At 36.2% G+C, this 21,967-nt stretch overlaps 1 protein-coding gene across 1 annotated transcript in view; it reads right to left on the reverse strand.

Moving 5' to 3' along the window:
* Positions 1 to 2,790: 2,790 nt before the first annotated feature.
* The window catches only part of LOC137180906 (hemicentin-1-like), a 164,887-nt gene continuing 145,710 nt past the window's right edge, over positions 2,791 to 21,967 (reverse strand). Inside the window, exons 15-17 of the mRNA XM_067586181.1 lie at positions 8,845 to 9,123; positions 6,800 to 7,132; positions 2,791 to 3,780 (exon numbers count right to left, since the gene is read on the reverse strand). Of these exons, the coding sequence (XP_067442282.1) occupies positions 3,464 to 3,780; positions 6,800 to 7,132; positions 8,845 to 9,123 (929 nt within the window). The 3' untranslated portion in view covers positions 2,791 to 3,463. The remainder of the gene's footprint in view (positions 3,781 to 6,799; positions 7,133 to 8,844; positions 9,124 to 21,967) is intronic.

Consider the following 21,967-nt stretch of genomic DNA (forward strand, 5'->3'; position numbering starts at 1 on the left):
AAACTCATCAAGAGTTTTCAATTTATTTATTGAAATTCGAGTGAACCAAAAAGGAGCCGATGCCCTAATGACGAGGAAATTCATTAATAAAGTAATAATACTCCTACAAGTGAATCACATCAATTTAATCTTTCAATTAAAATCTGTGATGTTGAGTGATTCATGTTATCACTCATCATAGTTTAAAGAGGACGTGTTATATACCTATAGTATTATGCTCATTTCAGCTCTAAATTCTTATTTTTGGACTCCACTAGAGTCTGCATGATTCAAAGTTCAAAAAACTCCTTATTTATCTTATACTGGCCCTTAATGCAGCCCCTCAATATACACAGTTTCTCTTACACTCCGTTTTAGCTCCTGTCTCTTTAAGGCCCGCCTCCCGAGGAGCCCACTCTGTTCTGATTGGCCAGCTTAACGTATCAGAGTTGTGTAACTGTACTGTCAATGCAAACCAAACATTTCCTGCTTTACTGCTTCAAATTAAAAGCTTTTAAATGACTAACGGGAGACTTTTATTGTGAAGAATTTACAGGAAGTAAAAACATGGTCCTCACGGAATTAGTGGAGCTTCGTTAGCGGCGCTAAACACCGGTCGAAACAACAACATATGGAGCTATTTGGAGTTATTTGTTCAGCGGATCAGTTACAAATAACGCAGGGAGGAAGAGTACGAGCCGAAACAGCCACAGTGATGATGATGTTTTATGAAGAGCTGCAGACAACCAGCACACCTCCAACAGGTAAACTACTTATTTTACTTTGCTGTGCTGTGTAATGGCGTCGTGGCTTGGCGTAACTACTCCCGGAGCAGAGCAGCGAACTCGTGCGCTGTGCACGTAGCAGATGTCCATATAAAGAAATCTGTCATGAACTGACGTCAGCTTGGCTGAAAGTAGAAAAAAACATTGGAAACCGAGCGTTCAGAGCAGCCTGAAGCTGCTGCTTTCTGCTCACAGGGATTACTGCTACATACGTTTACCTCGTTATTTGACACGTCGGCCACTTTTAACATGAATATCCAACATTGTGACATTATATATATGTCTGAAAATAAAGAAAAGCATAAAAGCTCCCCTTTAACAAGTGGAGTTCACCCACTATAACTCCAGTTTAACCAGTGTCAGGTCAAATAATGACCTGTTACCTCTTCTACTCACTCTAAGCCAGTGAGAGAAGAAGTGGTGACCAGATGTGATATAGTATATTATAGTGTGAGATGGAATAACTTGTGTTTTCATACTGTGAGTTTCAGACTGAACACAAAGTTCATTTTACTGCTGGAGTGTTTTTACAGTCTGTGTTTATTCAGCACAAACACTTATTGTACTGAACATACAGACGTTTACTATAACTGGCTGAGAATGTACACACTTACTGTGTGTGTGTGTGTGTGTGTGTGTGTGTGTGTGTGTGTGTGTCTGTTATTTCCTCCAGACTCTCTCACTCTCCCTCTTATCTCTGCACATTACTGAAGTGGAGTCACAGAGCTTCAGTGTAAGTGTGAAGTTTTCACTCAGTTTAAAATGTTTTCAACTTGCTTTGAGTTCATTCACTTTGTGTTCAGTCTGAGCACACATTGAAATTTATTCTGAACTAAAAACATGTTAATAATTAAAATCATTTGAATATGAAGATATGATGAAGAAGAAACTCACCCAAGACAATCACGAATATCTCAGCATCAATCTGATCGTTGATTTTCTCCTGCGTAGCAACACAGCGATAGTTGTCGGTCTTGGTCACAATAGTTTGGAGGAAGACGTCGTAGTCGCCTCTTCTTTCTGACTCCTGTGGTTCTTCAGCATGAAGGATGTTTCCAGCTCTGTCCTCCCAGTGTAATTTAGGTTTTGGAAAAGCACCTCGAACTTCACACAGCAGCAGCGCCCAGTCCGCTGTTTGATTAACTATCATGACATATGGCTTTGTAGCTGCACCTGTGAACAAAGTATAAAACAATAACTTGTAAAGAACAATTACAGGATCAGACATGAACTGTAATACTGGGATGTTTTGTTCAACCTGTCTCTGCTTGTATATGATCATATTTCAGAGGAAAAACAGAGAAACAGTGAAATAGAAAAGCACATCAGCCTTAACTACACATCTCAGGAATGTTTGATAGAACATATTTCAAACAAGTTTCAACTAAATATTTGGTAACTTATCACCACTGCAAACACTATTTCTGACTCATATCATGACAGAGACACATACAGTGAAGAAGTTTGGACAAAACTTGAATTTCTGTTCAGTTTCTTGAGCAACAAAAATAAAAATGAAATCAGGTGTAATTTGTTGTCTGAGATGTAGACAGTATTTTCTATCACACTAAAGTCATATAAACATTGTGTATAAAATATGAATCATAGGTTCTTGTAAAGCATGTTTGAGCCTTTGTGTTATCAGAGTTTAATTGTGTCAGTGAGAAACATTTGATCAACAGTCTCAAGCTGCCAGAATGAAAAACTGACCATCAGATTAGTTGTAGTTCTTCTTTAGTAGCCGACAGCAGCTGATCAAACATTTAACTGGAGGTTTTTATTTTCTCACACAGGAAGGAGAGCATTATTGTTTTAAACTAAAAACTACAGGTTTGTTCATGTTTTATAATCTGAATTCCTCCTAAAACCTAAAATCCATTAAAATTAAGATTCAATTTTGATCAAATATTTAATATGAACCAAATTAAGCTCTAATGCGACAAGAGGTGAACCTACATTTTAATACCATATTCTTCATTTGTCTGAAGCTGCTGCTTTCTGCTCACAGGGATTACTGCTACATACGTTTACCTCGTTATTTGACACGTCGGCCACTTTTAACATGAATATCTGACATTGTGACATAATATATATGTCTGAAAATAAGGAAAAGCATTATACCTCCCCTTTAACAAGTGGAGTTCACCCACTGTAACTCCAGTTTAACCAGTGTCAGGTCAAATAATGACCTGTTACCTCTTCTACTCACTCTAAGCCAGTGAGAGAAGAAGTGGTGACCAGATGTGATATAGTATATTATAGTGTGAGATGGAATAACTTGTGTTTTCATACTGTGAGTTTCAGACTGAACACAAAGTTCATTTGACTGCTGGAGTGTTTTTACAGTCTGTGTTTATTCAGCACAAAAACTTATTGTACTGAACATACAGACGTTTACTATAACTGGCTGAGAATGTACACACTTACTGTGTGTGTGTGTGTGTGTGTGTGTGTGTGTGTGTGTGTGTGTGTGTGTGTGTGTGTGTGTGTGTGTGTGTCTTTGTTATTTCCTCCAGACTCTCTCACTCTCTCTCTTATCTCTGCACATTACTGAAGTGGAGTCACAGAGCTTCAGTGTAAGTGTGAAGTTTTCACTCAGTTTAAAATGTTTTCAACTTGCTTTGAGTTCATTCACTTTGTGTTCAGTCTGAGCACACATTGAAATTTATTCAGAACTAAAAACATGTTAATAATTAAAATCATTTGAATATTAAAATATTGTTAAGAAGAAACTCACCAAGGAGAATCGCGTGTATCTCAGAATAAATCTGATGTTTGATTTCCTTCTGCATAGCAACACAGCGATAGTAGTCGGTCTTGGTCACAGTAGTTTGGAGGATGACGTCGTAGCGGCCTTCTCTTTCTGACTCCTTTGGTTCTTCAGCTGGAAGTTTTTTTCCATCACTGTCCTCCCAGTGTAATTTAGGTTTTGGAGAAGCACCTCGAACTTGACACTGCAGCAGCGCCCAGTCCTTTGTTTGATCAACTCTCATGACATATGGCTTTGTAGCTGCACCTGTGAACAAAGTATAAAACAATAACTTGTAAAGAACAATTACAGGATCAGACATGAACTGTAATACTGGGATGTTTTGTTCAACCTGTCTCTGCTTGTATATGATCATATTTCAGAGGAAAAACAGAGAAACAGTGAAATAGAAAAGCACATCAGCCTTAACTACACATCTCAGGAATGTTTGATAGAACATATTTCAAACAGATTTCAACTAAATATTTGGTAACTTATCATCACTGCAAACACTATTTCTGACTCATATCATGACAGAGACACATACAGTGAAGAAGTTTGGACAAAACTTGAATTTCTGTTCAGTTTCTTGAGCAACAAAAATAAAAATGAAATCAGGTGTAATTTGTTGTCTGAGATGTAGACAGTATTTTCTATCACACTAAAGTCATATAAACATTGTGTATAAAATATGAATCATAGGTTCTTGTAAAGCATGTTTGAGCCTTTGTGTTATCAGAGTTTAATTGTGTCAGTGAGAAACATTTGATCAACAGTCTCAAGCTGCCAGAATGAAAAACTGACCATCAGATTAGTTGTAGTTCTTCTTTAGTAGCCGACAGCAGCTGATCAAACATTTAACTGGAGGTTTTTATTTTCTCACACAGGAAGGAGAGCATTATTGTTTTACACTAAAAACTACAGGTTTGTTCATGTTTTATAATCTGAATTCCTCCTCAAACCTAAAATCCATTAAAATTAAGATTCAATTTTCATCAAATATTTTATATGAACCAAATTAAGCTCTGATGAGACAAGAGGTAAACCTACATTTTAATACCATATTCTTCATTTGTGTGTAAAGAGACACTTTACTGATGTCAAAGATGAGTTTACTGGTCATGAGGAGGACGACTCAGCCTGTTAAACTGTTGTTTAATGTCTTCTGAGGCTCTGGAGCAGCTTTAGTCTTTAACAATAACCAGAGTAATGTCATCAGTGTTATCTCAGCTTGGACTTCAAGACTTTGACAAAAAGTCTGTGTGAACAACTGGAGTTAAAAAATAAAGTTTAGTTTTACAGAAAATATTGTATAAATCTCAGAAAGTAAATAAATGTGAAGAAATTTATCTCCAAAGTAATTGTGCAAAACTTAAAGTGGTGTCCAAACTTTTCCAAAGCAAATGTTTATTATTAAATAAACAATAACAATGAAGTCTGAGATTCATACAATATTCTGTACGACACTAAACTAGTGATGTTACACTCGATGCAGACGACTCAATATCATATCAACCTTTCAAAGCAAATGTATCGCAGCACGACGTTTCAATGCTTCGCTTCACTACGCCAAAAATCATGTGACCACCCTGCAGACGCCTCGTTACATCACACTCGTACCTGAGAGGTGTTGTGCTGGTTTTGGATACAGGGTGTGCTTCTCAATCTGACACAATATCTTTGCTGTAAACTGTTTAAAAGTGATCTGTTTATATAATAGTCTATAGACTTTACTGAACAACATACCAATAATGAATCAATAACACCACCTATATTCTGACTAACTGTTTCATCACAGTCTCAGATTGAATCCATCCATACAGATGCAATACCAATAGTTGCTCTGCAGATGTCGCTATTTTGACTGAATCAAATGCTTCAGAACAGTGAACCATTTTCAACACAACTGCTTCATATTGATCCAGTGCTTCAGAAATCTGTTTCCCCGATCAATACACTAAACTAATATAAAACTGTCTCATGATGCTCAGATCTCATATTCAGGTTGTGGCTACAGGTTTGAGACACTGACTAACACTCAGATTAGCTGCAATTCTTCCATTTTAGCAAAAACAATCTGATAAACAATCACACTGTAATTTATTTAATTCTGGAAAATGTTTAAGGAGATCATGATCATTTATTTTGTTTTTCATCTTAAACTCTTGATTTCTGAATCTGAATTGATCTTACATCCTAAAATCCTTTAAGATTCCTCAGAGATCAGTGATCAGCTTTTCCTGATGACACATCTAAACAGTAAATAAGTTGAACAGTTTTCTTTATTACTTTAGTGTAACAGAAAACACTGCTGAGATCTCAGACAACATATTTCAAATAAGAGAATTTTAAGATGATTTTGTAGCAAAACAAATTGTTAAAAAAGTTGAAGAATAAACAAACTTTTATAAATCACTGCTCGTTCAATAATAAACCTACCAGTGTGATTATTGTGCTGAGAGAAACAGAAAGAGAGAGGTTGTTGTTTTATTTGCTGAGAAGAATATTTACACATTAATTCTGCTGTGAGGAAGCTGCCAGACAGCACTTAGAAATATACAAACACCTGACTGTAACACAGACAAAAACTCACCAGTGCAAACACTATTTCCAGTAAACACATATAACACATATATAGTGTCAAGAAGTTTGAATTCTTGTATAAACAGTCATTATGTAAAACTTGTTATTGGTGTAGAAATGTCTCCACTCATAAGTGATGTGAAATTAGATTCATGTAACATCACATTCACAGACACGACTGCTTTGTGTCAGTCCCAGATGGGTTAAGGCTGGAGTTCACTTGAAATGAACTACTGTAGGTCTTACAACGTGTCATCTAAAGGTAAAAGTGTTTATAGCTGCTCTGAACTGAGTGTAAAGCCTGACGTTATAGAGAGGGGCGAGACGTGATAATCATTTAAATGGTGATAACAGCTCACACTTTCATACAGTCTCCCCTTCAAGACATCCATGCTGTTAAAATCAGGAGTTTGAGAGAGAAGTTTCTCTTTCTTACCTCCACACACCTGGACAATCACTGCATGAAGCTGGATGTACTTAATAGGTTTAAGAAAGTTACAAAATTTATTGGATGCAGTGACACAAACTGCAATGTGTCTCAAATATCCATCATGTTTGATAAAGAGGGAATCTCTCCATACATGGTTGCAGCGCTGTGGGGACGAGGCCCTGCCAGATGTGTTTTCTGACTATTTGACTTGAGTCCATCTGAGACTCTTAAACCAGTCACATCAGTAAATAAGAGTTTTATAAAAACACTCACCAACATGAAGCTTAATGTGGAATATTTGTCTTTGCTGAAGAAGTGGAAAATCACAGGTGTAGTCTCCACTGTCAGCCACCTTCGTATTTCTGATGATTATGGAGGCGTTTCCTGACTTCAGTTCATCTTTAAAATGTGAGACTCGTCCTTTAAACTGCTCATCTTGACTTGGATAGTCATTATTGGTATGAAGCCCTGCATCATACATGAACACCTCCTTCTGATCATCTTTCTTCCAGACAAATGATTTAAACACAATGCTCTCCTTGCTGCTGAGTGAACAGGGTAAAATGACGTCACTTCCTTCCACGATCACTTTGATGACATTTGGCTCTGGAGGACAAAAACATGTATTAATCAATATGTTTACATGCAGAATAATCAGGTTAAGACAGACATATGGAAGTTTGTTGTCATAGCAACATATCAACTTATGTTATAACAAGAAACTTTTCTTGTTTCTTGTCGTCTGGAACATTGTCTTCAACAAATCCTTTGCTCTGCCCTGAACATTATATATTTGCACTTGTGAATATTTTACTTTGTAAATATATTTATAATTTTATGTATGTATGTATGTATGTATGTATGTATTATTATTATTATTATTATTATTATTATTATTATTATTATTATTATTATTATTATTATTATTATTTCTCTATTTGTTTTCATCTTTTATATTTCATTTTACTAGTCCTTATTTATCAGCATAACCTCAGGAGAACATCACACTCATTAATAAATAATAACATTTAAGTCTTTTAAATGTTTTTCTAAAATGATGATGATCTTCATCACTGACTACGTCATCAGACTATCTCTGTCTGTCCATCCAACACACAAATAAATATTACACCTGGTTGAAAAAATGAGTGAGAGAAAGAAAGAGAAGCCAGAGAGAGCGCTGCAGATCGAAGAGGAAAACTGAACTAAACAAAGTGAAACTTAATTCACCATAATTCATCATGATCACTATGAAGTCAATAAAAAGACAGTAAGGACGAACCTCTGAACTACACAGACAGAAAACACCTGCCTGAAGCCTGAAGTCACATCTGAAATGCATCAAACTGTCAAAACTTCTTTCTATCTAAACACTGTGGAGCCATTTGGTAACAACTATTGAAACAAAGCATGAAATAAATCATCTGGAGAACAAGAAACATTAAAGAGGGAAATCACAGCTAATTGTAACTGTAAAGGTTCATCAGGTATTAATTTGGTTTTAATCTTTCTAGATGCATTTATGGAGGAATGTTTTAGTTTAAGAATAATGTGCATTAATACAGTTTAGAGTGAGAGTGAAATATCAGATGATGCTCCATAACAAACATAACTGACTCATTTAGTTTAATGTTATTATTGTCATAACTTCTTTGAAATACAGTTTAACTTAAAGTGAATCGCATCAATTTAATCTGTCAATTAAAATCTGTGATGTTGAGTGATTCATGTTATCGCTCATCATAGTTTAACAAGTGGAGTTCACCCACTATAACTCCAGTTTAACCAGTGTCAGGTCAAATAATGACCTGTTACCTCTTCTACTCACTCTAAGCCAGTGAGAGAAGAAGTGGTGACCAGATGTGATATAGTATATTATAGTGTGAGATGGAATAACTTGTGTTTTCATACTGTGAGTTTCAGACTGAACACAAAGTTCATTTGACTGCTGGAGTGTTTTTACAGTCTGTGTTTATTCAGCACAAAAACTTATTGTACTGAACATACAGACGTTTACTATAACTGGCTGACAATGTACACACTTACTGTGTGTGTGTGTGTGTGTGTGTGTGTGTGTGTCTTTGTTATTTCCTCCAGACTCTCTCACTCTCCCTCTTATCTCTGCACATTACTGAAGTGGAGTCACAGAGCTTCAGTGTAAGTGTGAAGTTTTCACTCAGTTTAAAATGTTTTCAACTTGCTTTGAGTTCATTCACTTTGTGTTCAGTCTGAGCACACATTGAAATTTATTCAGAACTAAAAACATGTTAATAATTAAAATCATTTGAATATTAAAATATTGTTAAGAAGAAACTCACCAGAGATAGACACGTGTGTCTCAGCGTAAATCTGATGGCTGATTTCCTCCTGCGTAGCAACACAGCGATAGTTGTCGGTCTTGTTCACAGTAGTTTGGAGGATGACGTCGTAGTCGCCTCCTCTTTCTGTCTCCTTTGGTTCTTCAGCATGAAGGATGTTTCCATCACTGTCCTCCCAGTGTAATTTAGGTTTTGGAGAAGCACCTCGAACTTGACACTGCAGCAGCGCCCAGTCCGCTGTTTGATCAACTATCATGACATATGGCTTTGTAGCTGCACCTGTGAACAAAGTATAAAACAATAACTTGTAAAGAACAATTACAGGATCAGACATGAACTGTAATACTGGGATGTTTTGTTCAACCTGTCTCTGCTTGTATATGATCATATTTCAGAGGAAAAACAGAGAAACAGTGAAATAGAAAAGCACATCAGCCTTAACTACACATCTCAGGAATGTTTGATAGAACATATTTCAAACAAGTTTCAACTAAATATTTGGTAACTTATCACCACTGCAAACACTATTTCTGACTCATATCATGACAGAGACACATACAGTGAAGAAGTTTGGACAAAACTTGAATTTCTGTTCAGTTTCTTGAGCTACAAAAATAAAAATGAAATCAGGTGTAATTTGTTGTCTGAGATGTAGACAGTATTTTCTATCACACTAAAGTCATATAAACATTGTGTATAAAATATGAATCATAGGTTCTTGTAAAGCATGTTTGAGCCTTTGTGTTATCAGAGTTTAATTGTGTGAGTGAGAAACATTTGATCAACAGTCTCAAGCTGCCAGAATGAAAAACTGACCATCAGATTAGTTGTAGTTCTTCTTTAGTAGCCGACAGCAGCTGATCAAACATTTAACTGGAGGTTTTTATTTTCTCACACAGGAAGGAGAGCATTATTGTTTTAAACTAAAAACTACAGGTTTGTTCATGTTTTATAATCTGAATTCCTCCTAAAACCTAAAATCCATTAAAATTAAGATTCAATTTAAAATTAAGATTCAATTTTCATCAAATATTTTATATGAACCAAATGAAGCTCTAATGGGACAAGAGGTAAACCTACATTTTAATACCATATTCTTCATTTGTGTGTAAAGAGACACTTTACTGATGTCAAAGATGAGTTTACTGGTCATGAGGAGGACGACTCAGCCTGTTAAACTGTTGTTTAATGTCTTCTGAGGCTCTGGAGCAGCTTTAGTCTTTAACAATAACCAGAGTAATGTCATCAGTGTTATCTCAGCTTGGACTTCAAGACTTTGACAAAAAGTCTGTGTGAACAACTGGAGTTAAAAAATAAAGTTTAGTTTTACAGAAAATATTGTATAAATCTCAGAAAGTAAATAAATGTGAAGAAATTTATCTCCAAAGTAATTGTGCAAAACTTAAAGTGATGTCTAAACTTTTCCAAAGCAAATGTTTATTATTAAATAAACAATAACAATGAAGTCTGAGATTCATACAATATTCTGTACGACACTAAACTAGTGATGTTACACTCGATGCAGACGACTCAATATCATATCAACCTTTCAAAGCAAATGTATCGCAGCACGACGTTTCAATGCTTCGCTTCACTACGCCAAAAATCATGTGACCACCCTGCAGACGCCTCGTTACATCACACTCGTACCTGAGAGGTGTTGTGCTGGTTTTGGATACAGGGTGTGCTTCTCAATCTGACACAATATCTTTGCTGTAAACTGTTTAAAAGTGATCTGTTTATATAATAGTCTATAGACTTTACTGAACAACATATCAATAATGAATCAATAACACCACCTATATTCTGACTAACTGTTTCATCACAGTCTCAGATTGAATCCATCCATACAGATGCAATACCAATAGTTGCTCTGCAGATGTCGCTATTTTGACTGAATCAAATGCTTCAGAACAGTGAACCATTTTCAACTCAGAGATCAGTGATCAGCTTTTCCTGATGACACATCTAAACAGTAAATAAGTTGAACAGTTTTCTTTATTACTTCAGTGTAACAGAAAACACTGCTGAGATCTCAGACAACATATTTCAAATAAGAGAATTTTAAGATGATTTTGTAGCAAAACAAACTGAGCAAAAAGTTGAAGAATAAACAAACTTTTATAAATCACTGCTCGTTCAATAATAAACCTACCAGTGTGATTATTGTGCTGAGAGAAACAGAAAGAGAGAGGTTGTTGTTTTATTTGCTGAGAAGAATATTTACACATTAATTCTGCTGTGAGGAAGCTGCCAGACAGCACTTAGAAATATACAAACACCTGACTGTAACACAGACAAAAACTCACCAGTGCAAACACTATTTCCAGTAAACACATATAACACATATATAGTGTAAAGAAGTTTGAATTCTTGTATAAACAGTCATTATGTAAAACTTGTTATTGGTGTAGAAATGTCTCCACTCATAAGTGATGTGAAATTAGATTCACGTAAAAATACAAGAATGATCCCTGATCTGTTTCACAGTTATACAGATTTTCTAGTTTGTGAATGATTGAGGCCTGTAGGAGTCAAAGTTACAGCAGGTGTCAGATGTAGAGACAGTGACGTCATCACAATCAGGACTCACCTGGGATGTTTTCAGCTCTTCTGTCTCTTAAGACACCATCTAAAAGGAAAAAGAAAACATAGTTATGTTAGCAGGTTTGTATGATATCATCAACATGGCAGACAGGTAGACTAATACTGGGAAAAACAGAACTTTGCTGCCTGTTTATTGAACAGAACTGATTGGAGGAAAAAAAAGAAACCACAGTCTCAGATTTCACAAACATCCTGGTTTAAACTGGCCGCACATTCACAGACACGACTGCTTTGTGTCAGTCCCAGATGGGTTAAGGCTGGAGTTCACTTGAAATGAACTACTGTAGGTCTTACAACGTGTCATCTAAAGGTAAAAGTGTTTATAGCTGCTCTGAACTGAGTGTAAAGCCTGGCGTTATAGAGAGGGGCGAGACGTGATAATCATTTAAATGGTGATAACAGCTCACACTTTCATACAGTCTCCCCTTCAAGACATCCATGCTGTTAAAATCAGGAGTTTGAGAGAGAAGTTTCTCTTTCTTACCTCCACACACCTGGACAATCACTGCATGAAGCTGGATGTACTTAATAGGTTTAAGAAAGTTACAAAATTTATTGGACGCAGTGACACAAACTGCAATGTGTCTCAAATATCCATCATGTTTGATAAAGAGGGAATCTCTCCATACATGGTTGCAGCGCTGTGGGGACGAGGCCCTGCCAGATGTGTTTTCTGATTATTTGACTTGAGTCCATCTGAGACTCTTAAACCAGTCACATCAGTAAATAAACATTTTATAAAAACACTCACCAACAACATGAAGCTTAATGTGGAATATTTGTTTTATGTGTTGTGGAAATTCACAGGTGTAGTCTCCACTGTCATTCACCTTCGTATATCAGATACACATTATTGTTCCAAGCAGAGTATTTTTACATGTCCGGAGAAGATTTTTAATTTACCATAATTCATCATGATCACTATAAACTAAATAAAAAGACAATAACAACAAATCTCTGAACTCCACTCAGATAGCAAGCACACCCAGAGTTCATCTACTATACTGCAGAAATATCACTGTCCACAAATATAAAGCATGTTTGATACAGAAGATGGAGTTTCCACAGACACAGCTGCTCCACCATGAGGACGACGCCCCCACCTGTTTCTAGATCTGATGGATCATTATAGATACTGTAGAAAAGGTCCTGATGTGAACTTGATCCCAGTAAGAATGTATGGCTTCATTATAATAGTAAAGATTTCAGTGGTTATATCAGAGGACTGTTGAGGCTAAACTGCTGTCTCGTCAGAGCTCTGAGTCCTGATTGGCTGAGACACACAAACCTGCCAGAGGTTAGTTGGACTGCAGGTTATCAGGAGGACACAGGCAGCGGTAGACCTCAGCAGAGCCTCAACTAACCACAAGCTCACTGATACTGGTTTCTTTCTTCTTGGAACTCGCGTGGAAAAATGAAAGAAATAGACGTTTCCGCTCATCAACCTTTATTTCAGTCACGTCTTCTACACTTCCGAGAGCCGCGGTGTTACGTCTACGTGATTTTTTTAACACACTTTGTAAGGTGAAGCGTGAGAACACCGACCTGGACTTCATGGTGCATTCAATCGCACCTCGTAAAGTCAGAAATCTATACTCGAATGGACAAGTCGTTTGTTTAAAACCGGAAAGTTACTTTTTTCCCCATATTTTTTTTGTTGTTGAAATACATACACCTGTCATTACTTTCTTGTTCTGTCACTACAGCATCTTTAATAATTAGATGCTGAAATCACAACAATATCCCGTTGATTTCTACATACAGATATGACAGATTTTAAAAATTCTATTTAAAAAAAAGAAATCCAGTTGTTTTCAGCAAAGTCCACCATATTCTTGTACAACATGTTCAAAGTACCTCTGTGATAATTTTCAAGTTTTACTGCAGCATTTATTAACTATACATTTAATAAGGCTGGAGTCCAGTGACATCCCTTCATCTTTCTGTCTCTCAATCTCTTTCTTTCTGCAGAATTTTTGTTTTCCTCCAATGTGTGTGTGTGTGTGTGTGTGTGTGTGTGTGTGTGTGTGTGTGTGTGTGTTTGGATCCCATATAGTACATCAGTCCTCCCTGCATCAGCCCAAATCACCTGGTTTCTCTGTTTCCAGCTACCCACATGCTCCACCTCATCTCCACCTTCATTCCACCTCTCATCAGTCTATTCTATATAATTAAAGCTGCAAGCAGCGTTAAACGGGCCTTTGCACCCTTGCACACGTCAGGCTGCGGTGCAATTAAAGGGCCTCTATTACGGGCATGTAGATGTCTTCAGACCCGGGCTGTTTTCAGACAGTGCAAGAAGGAGACAAACATCACTTCCTTTGTCCACTATTTTTCCTGCTGCTGGGGCTGCCAGTTTGCATCACTGATGGAATATTGTCATGTAGACGTGTTCAGGCTGGGAATCTTATCAAACATGTAAAGTTTGGTGCAGACTGGAGCATGTACAATAAAGTTATAGCAACTTCCTCAAATCTCAACAGTGTGAGGATGATAATTTTCTGCAGGGTGAGACATGTCTGTCTTGCTCACACCTGTGTCATCAAAATTATGCAAGTTTTGGGCCCATTCACTTGAATTTCAATTAGTAAATTGAAAACTTTTGATGAGTTTGTGTGTAAAACAAATTAATTTCCTAATTTTCATCAAGTCTATTTTTAGAAAAGTAAAGACTTTTAACCCACATGACCTGGTGAAAGTTTGATTTAAATGTGTGCTGTCAGGTGTGTAGAGACAATAAGTAACTGCAGCTGGACACAGAAAAATACAAAAAAAATATATATATATATATTTGAATGGAGAGTGTGAGCGAACTGCTAGGTGCTTGTGCCCTAAGAAAGGAAAAATTGCAGTACAGAGCTACAAAATTTAGTTTTGATTGTATGTTTCTGCAGCACTTTATCACTAAACTGTCACCCTCACTCCATTTTTCCCTTCCCCTCATAGTTTCCCCACAAATGAATCATACATTTAAGACCTATAATTATTGTAAAATACATGATCATAACACCAAACTTCATACAAACTTTGTATATAATGTACTGTATGTATATAGACCTTTCTGCTTTATCCTACACAAATGACCTCTATTCAACTGTCACAACCCCCCCTTTCTTCCCTGCTATTCTCTCTCTCTCCCTCTGAGTTGGAGAGCAGGATTTGAGTACTCTTCTTGTGAAATATCCCATGACTTTGGCCAAATCTTACATTAAAAATAATAATTGCCTCCCCATTGTTTTACATTGTAAGGTGTGATGTGGCACTGCAACTTTCGGGGCTTACAGAATCTAAACCGTTTGAGGTCTTACAAAGTTTTTAATAACTTTTGTTCAGCATAGTGTGATAAGTCATGTATTAAAGTTTGAAGCTGATAACATTAACACCCTAGTAGGAGACATTTTGGCACAAAGTCATACTTTCATGTGTGTATTGCAGACTTCCTGTTGCATTTAGGTCAGGGGTGTCAGCGTATGATTTGTAGGTCGTGATGAGACGAATAATTGAGTTTTGGTTCGATCTCTTGACGACATTCCTACAGGCCGTCACGGCCATATTCGATACCTAGGTGGCGCTCTCGACAACATTTTGGCACTTTGGGGGTTAACTTTTACATTTCATCAAATATTTCACCAGACCTGATGTGCGTACCAAATTTGGTGAGTTTTTGAGCATGTTTAGGGGGTCAAATTTAGGTCTGAAGTGGCGGATTAATAAAGAAAGAAAGAAAGAAACAGAACAGATACAAGAGGATCTTCACCCTTTGGGCTCAGGCCCTAATAAGACAATAAAAAACATCATGATCAGAAACTAAGAGGAACTGAGGAATCCACTGAAAATCAGTTCTGGCAGAGATGGAACAACTTAAACAACTAAAAGACAACCTGGCCCTATAAAATGGAACATTTTGAAAAACTATTTGAGCAAATTTCACTGAACAATCTCAATCATGAACCAAAACAAATTAGAGAAAAATTGACAATCCTTGAATCAGCAATCAAAAATAATCAGAACCCCCTTGATTACCTAATTACAATGAAAAAATTAGAAAATAGCATAAAAAAAATAAGACCTGGGAAAGCATGTTGAATTTTTTGCTTCAGCGGCGTCACCGCTAATTTGTATAAATTTAAACTCTTGGCGCTGCCATCGCGCTGCTCGGTGATGCCAAGGCGTCTGAAGGCCTTCATCACCAGCTGGCATTAGAAATGAATGACTGTCGGCTGCTTTTGTCGCTTATGAATCTTTCCTAACTGGACGCGATGCGAACGAGCGAACATCAGATTGTCTCCGAGGTGAAGATGACGTCACCGCAGAGAAACAAAGCATTCAATAAAGTAAAAGATAAAAACATGCAAACCTGCTCACAGAATCTGTGGGTTATAGAATACGGTGTAACACCTGTTTTCTACTAATTATGAGACAGTAAGTCATAATTTTGAGAAGAAGTTCTTTAGTGAAAGTAACACATTTCTGTAACTTTATAATTCAGTTTAATTATCAATTTAAATAGTTTTCTTACCGTTTTCATCACCAAACGTTACTTCAAACCCAGTCAGGAGAGAGAAAAACACGAGAAGAAGAAGCTTCATAGTTATCGATGATGTCTGAAGATTAAAAGTCACTTTAACACCACTTAACGAAGACTTCACGACTCGAGACAGAATAACAGTCTCACCTGAAAATACTTTTGGTTTCTCAGCTTCCGGCAGCAACAACACTGTCGTCGTTATACCACTGCTTCCTACTTTATTTTACACATTTGTAACTGTGTAAGAAACAAAAAGAAACACAGAGCCAAGACGACAGAAAACACCACAGAACAGTCCCGATTGATTGATTGATTTGACCTTCACTGTATCAACAGAAACTAAACCTTTTCAGTGAGGTTTCCTCAGAATACACAGCAGTGTTCACAATACAGGTGATCTTTTACAGTTAATGCACAACATGATCTGACTATCTGATTTTATATATATATATATACATACATACATACATACATACATATATATATATATATATATATATATATATATATATATATATATATATATATATATATATATATATAAATAAGACAGCAGTCCAACTTAAAACACCGTCAGCCACAAAACACAGACCTGCAACACAATTATGTTGAAACACAGAATACAAACACATAATAAAACATAAGAAAAAACATCATGATCAGAAACTAAGAGGAACTGAGGAATCCACTGATCAAAATCAGTTCTGGCAGAGATGGAACAACTTAAACAACAAAAAGACAACCTGGCCCTATAAAATGGAACATTTTGAAAAACTATGTGAGCAAATTTCACTGAACAATCTCAATCATGAACAGAAAGAAATTAGAGAAAAAATGACAATCCTTGAATCAGCAATCAAAAATAATCAGAACCCCCTTGATTACCTAATTACAATGAAAAAATTAGAAAATAGCATAAAAAGAAAACTAAGACCTGGGAAAGCATGTTGAACTAATGGCATCAGGACAGAGATGCTGAAACACAGCAGCCCTGAGCTGAAACAGGCTCTGCTTCAGTTGTTCAATCTCATTCTTCAATCAGGTTGCTTTCCTGAGATCTGGAGCTGGAGGCTTATTTCCCCGATACATAAGAGTGGAGATAAATTGGACCCTAATGACTACTGAGGCATCTGTGTCAGCAGTAATCTGGGGAAGGTTTTTTGCAGCATTATCAATAACCGGATGCTGGCCTTCCTTATTGAACACAATGTCCTGAGTAAAGGACAAATTGTTTTTTTTACCAAAAAACCAATCAAAAATACTGTAGTGAAAGAACAAGAAAGTAATGACAGATGTTTGAATTTCAACAAAGGAAAATTAGGAAAAAAATGAACCTTTCCTGTTCTTCGTGGCCGTTCGAGTATAGATTTATGAGTTTACGAGCTGCACTTGAATGCACCATGATCAGCAGTTGCTGTGGGAAGAAAATCAAACTTCGATCTGTAATTGGTTTCTAATTTGTATAAATTTAAACTCTTGGCGCTGCCATCGCGCTGCTCGGTGATGCCAAGGCGTCTGAAGGCCTTCATCACCAGCTGGCATTAGAAATCAATGACTGTCGGCTGCGTTTGTCGCTTATGAATCTTTCCTAACTGGACGCGATGCGAACGAGCGAACATCAGATTGTCTCCGAGGTGAAGATGACGTGACCGCAGAGAAACAAAGCATTCAATAAAGTAAAAGATAAAAACATGCAAACCTGCTCACACAATCTGTGGGTTATAGAATACGGTGTAACACCTGTTTTCTACTAATTATGGGACAGAAAGTCATAATTAAGAGATAAGAACTCAGTTTCCTTCCTTAGTGAAAGTAACACATTTCCGTAACTTATAATTCAGTTTAATCATCAATTTAAATAGTTTTCTTACCGTTTTCATCACCAAACGTTACTTCAAACCCAGTCAGGAGAGAGAAAAACACGAGAAGAAGAAGCTTCATAGTTATCGATGATGTCTGAAGATTAAAAGTCACTTTAACACCACTTAACGAAGACTTCACGACTCGAGACAGAATAACAGTCTCACCTGAAAATACTTTTGGTTTCTCAGCTTCCGGCAGCAACAACACTGTCGTCGTTATACCACTGCTTCCTACTTTATTCTACACATTTAATCTGTAACTGTGTAAGAAACAAAAAGAAACACAGAACCAGAAAACACCACAGAACAGTCCTGATTGATTGATTGATTGATTGATTTGACCTTCACTGTATCAACAGAAACTAAACCTTTTCAGTGTGCTTTCTTCAGAATAAAGTATTATCTCCATAAATCTACAGGAAGGACGCAGCAAAATGCAGCCTCACAGTTGTTATAATATATTTGGTGGTTGTAACTTTCCTGTTTCAGTTTATATAAAGACTCTTTTAAATCCTTGAAAGAAGATGATTGTTTTGTCCTGGATTCAAAAGCTACAACCAGCTGGTCGTCTTATATGTGGACATCACATGTTCTTCCCATGTTTGCATTGATGGGTCCTTCTTTCTCTCAGTCCAGAAACATACACGTTGAATATGAAACATGAGCTCTTAGCTGTGTTGTTGTCTGTGTGTTAACTCTGTCATCAACTGGTCATCTGTCCAGGATGGACCCTCTCTCACCTAACATGTGCAGGGATTGGCTCCAGAAACTCACAAAAGGAAAAGCAGACAATGGATGAATAATTTTGTTCTATAAATCATACACAGCAGTGCACACAACACAGGTGATCTTTTACAGTTAATGCACAACATGTGTCATCACACTGTTGCATGTTTTTACTTTATAAACACAAATGCAGTCTCTAACATTGTAGGAATAAAACACTTCAGGCCTTCAAATTTTTCTATTCTGCACAATTGTGAGATCTTGAAGAGTTCATCTTTGATTATAAATCTGTGGTCCAAATTTAAACACAAATGTAGCTGCGAACCAAGAGACAAGAGGAGATCTTTAATTTAACATAATTTATAGTGGTTACTATGAACTAATAAAAAGACAATAACAACAAATCTCTGAACTCCACTCAGATAGCGAGCACACCCAGAGTTCATCTACTATACTGCAGAAATATCACTGTCCACAAATATGAAGCATGTTTGATACAGAAGATGGAGTTTCCACAGACACAGCTGCTCCACCATGAGGACGACGCCCCCACCTGTTTCTAGATCTGATGGATCATTATAGATACTGTAGAAAAGGTCCTGATGTGAACTTGATCCCAGTAAGAATGTATGGCTTCATTAGATTAGATTTGATTATTTTATTTCTAACATGTTAAAATAACAAAACAAAAAACCCCCCAAAAAACGAAAATAACAGCAAACTTTCAGTAAGCTATATGAATAATAACCTTTCAAGGTTCAAAAAGGCAGGATGAAGTAGAGAACTTTTCTAGTCCTACCTCTTTTTAAATTTAAAAAAAAAATTTTTTTTTACTTTATCGATCAAGTCAAAGCTGAAAAACATTCAAAACAACATAAGAGAATAAATATAACTTGCATAGAGACAATAACAACAAACAAAAACAACACAAGTCAAAAAGACAGTCTGTACCAAATCATATTATTCCAGTCAACCTCTATGTTCATTCATTCTAGATCTGTTCAATATGTGATTTTTAAAGGTTTGTTTAAACTTACTTCATGTTGTACATGTTTTCATTTCTTCACTACAGTTGTTCCACAGATTAACTCCCTTTGTTGTGATACAGTGAAGTTTTGCTTTAGTCCTCACTAACTGTTTTTTGAACATACATATTCCTCTGAAATCATATTTACTTTCCCTCCTTTGAAACAACCTTTGGATGCTGTTTGGTAACTGCTGATTTTTTAGTCTATACATGATTTGAATAGTTTTGAAATCAACCAGGTCCTTAAACTTCAGTGCTTTTAGTTTGGTGAGGAGTGGGTTTGTTGGTTCTCTGTAAGTGGTTTTATTTATGATTCTTATGGCTCTTTTTTGGAAGATGAAGATTGGATCTGTGTTCCCCCACACTTCCACACAGTAGGTAATATATGAGAGTATGAAGGAACAGTACAAGGTGGATAGTGATGGTTGATTTAGGAGATCTGTGACTTTATATAATATTAAATATTAATATTGACTTTGATATTTTTGCTTTAATATAATTCATGTGTGACTTCCAACATAATTTATTACTCCAAGAAATTTGATTTCAGACACTCTTTTTGATTTGTACATCATTTATCATGAGTTTCTTGCATGTGTTAGTTGAACGATTCAGAATATTATAAATTTTGTTTTGCTTAGTTAATTTGAATCAAACCAACTCTTCAGTATCTTCAGTTCATTTCCTACTGTATCCAAAAGTTGTTCCAAGGTATCCCCACAGCAAAGTACATTTGTATCATCCGCAAATAAAATAGTTTTTAGTGTTCTGGAAACCTCACATATATTATTAATGTACAAAATAAACAGCAATGGTCCCAACACTGAGCCTTGGGGAATCCCACTCTCGACCTTCAGTAGTTGTGATTTAACTTGATTAATTTGCACATATTGACTCCTATTCTCTAGGTAACTGGTTAGTCAAGAAAGTCCTACTCCTCTGATCCCATATTTTTGAAGTTTCATTAATAATAAGTGGTGGTCAACCATATCAAATGCTTTCCTCAGATCTAGGAACACTCCTACAGCATATTCTTTATTTTCTGTAGCAGTTGTTATCTCTTTCACAAATTCCTTGAGTGCATATCGATGGCCGAAGAGCAAAACCTCCTGTCTGAAAAATGCACTTTTTTGAGAAAACTTGTTTAAAAAAACTTTTGTTTTCTTGCAGAATGCTATTTGTTAAGGATACCCAATACATAACACACTGTTTTTGGACTATATTACTATATTATGTGGTGATGTTTACGGTATCTTTGTATGGTTTGTATGGTTACACTGCACTGTTACTTTTATTCTCTGTTTTTATCTGGCTTATTCCCTTTTTAGCTTCTTTTTATTTCCACATTTAACACTTTTTAATTAGGGTTGGGTTAGGGTTAGTTAGTTTTTATATGTTTTTTACTTGTGTTGCTTTTATTTTTGTTTTTATTTTTATTTTGTTTTGTTTTTGTTTTAATGCCTTTTATGCTCTATGTAAAGCACTTTGAATTGCCTTGTTGTTGAAATGTGCTATACAAATAAACTTGCCTTGCCTTATTACAGTATTGTTAACACATCATATAGTAATATAGTCCAAACACAGGGTATTATATATTGGGTATCCTTAACAAATAGCATTCTGCAAGAAAACAACAAGTTTTTATTTTTAGTTTTCTCAAAAAAGTGCATTTTTCAGATAGGAGGTTTTGCTCTTCAGCCATCGATATTATAGTAGTAAAGATTTCAGTGGTTATATCAGAGGACTGTTGAGGCTAAACTGCTGTCTCGTCAGAGCTCTGAGTCCTGATTGGCTGAGACACACAAACCTGCCAGAGGTTAATTGGACTGCAGGTTATCAGGAGGACACAGGCAGCATTAGACCTCAGCAGAGCCTCAACTAACCACAAGCTCACTGATACTGGTTTCTTTCTTCTTGGAATTCGTGTGTAGAAAAGAAAGAAAGAAGACTTTTCCGCTCATCAACCTTTATTTCAGTCACGTCTTCTACACCTCCGAGAGCCGCGGTGTTACGTCTACGTGATTTTTTTAACACACTTTGTAAGGTGAAGCGTGAGAACACCGACCTGGACCTCATGGTGCATTCAAGTGCACCTCGTAAAGTCAGAAATCTATACTCGAATGCACAAGAAGGTTATTTAAGACCGGGAAGTTGCATTTTTTCATATTTTTTGTTGTTGAAATTCATACACCTGTCATTACTTTCTTGTTCTGTCACTACAATATCTTTAATAATTAGATGCTAAAATCATAACAATATCCCGTTGATTTCTACATACAGATATGACAGATTTTAAAAATTCTATTTAAAAAAATCAAATCCAGTTGTTTTCTGCAAACTCCAACATATTCTTGTACAACATGTTCAAAGTAC

This window comes from Thunnus thynnus, chromosome 4, assembly GCF_963924715.1.
Source record: "Thunnus thynnus chromosome 4, fThuThy2.1, whole genome shotgun sequence".
NCBI classification, from domain to species: Eukaryota; Metazoa; Chordata; class Actinopteri; order Scombriformes; family Scombridae; genus Thunnus; species Thunnus thynnus.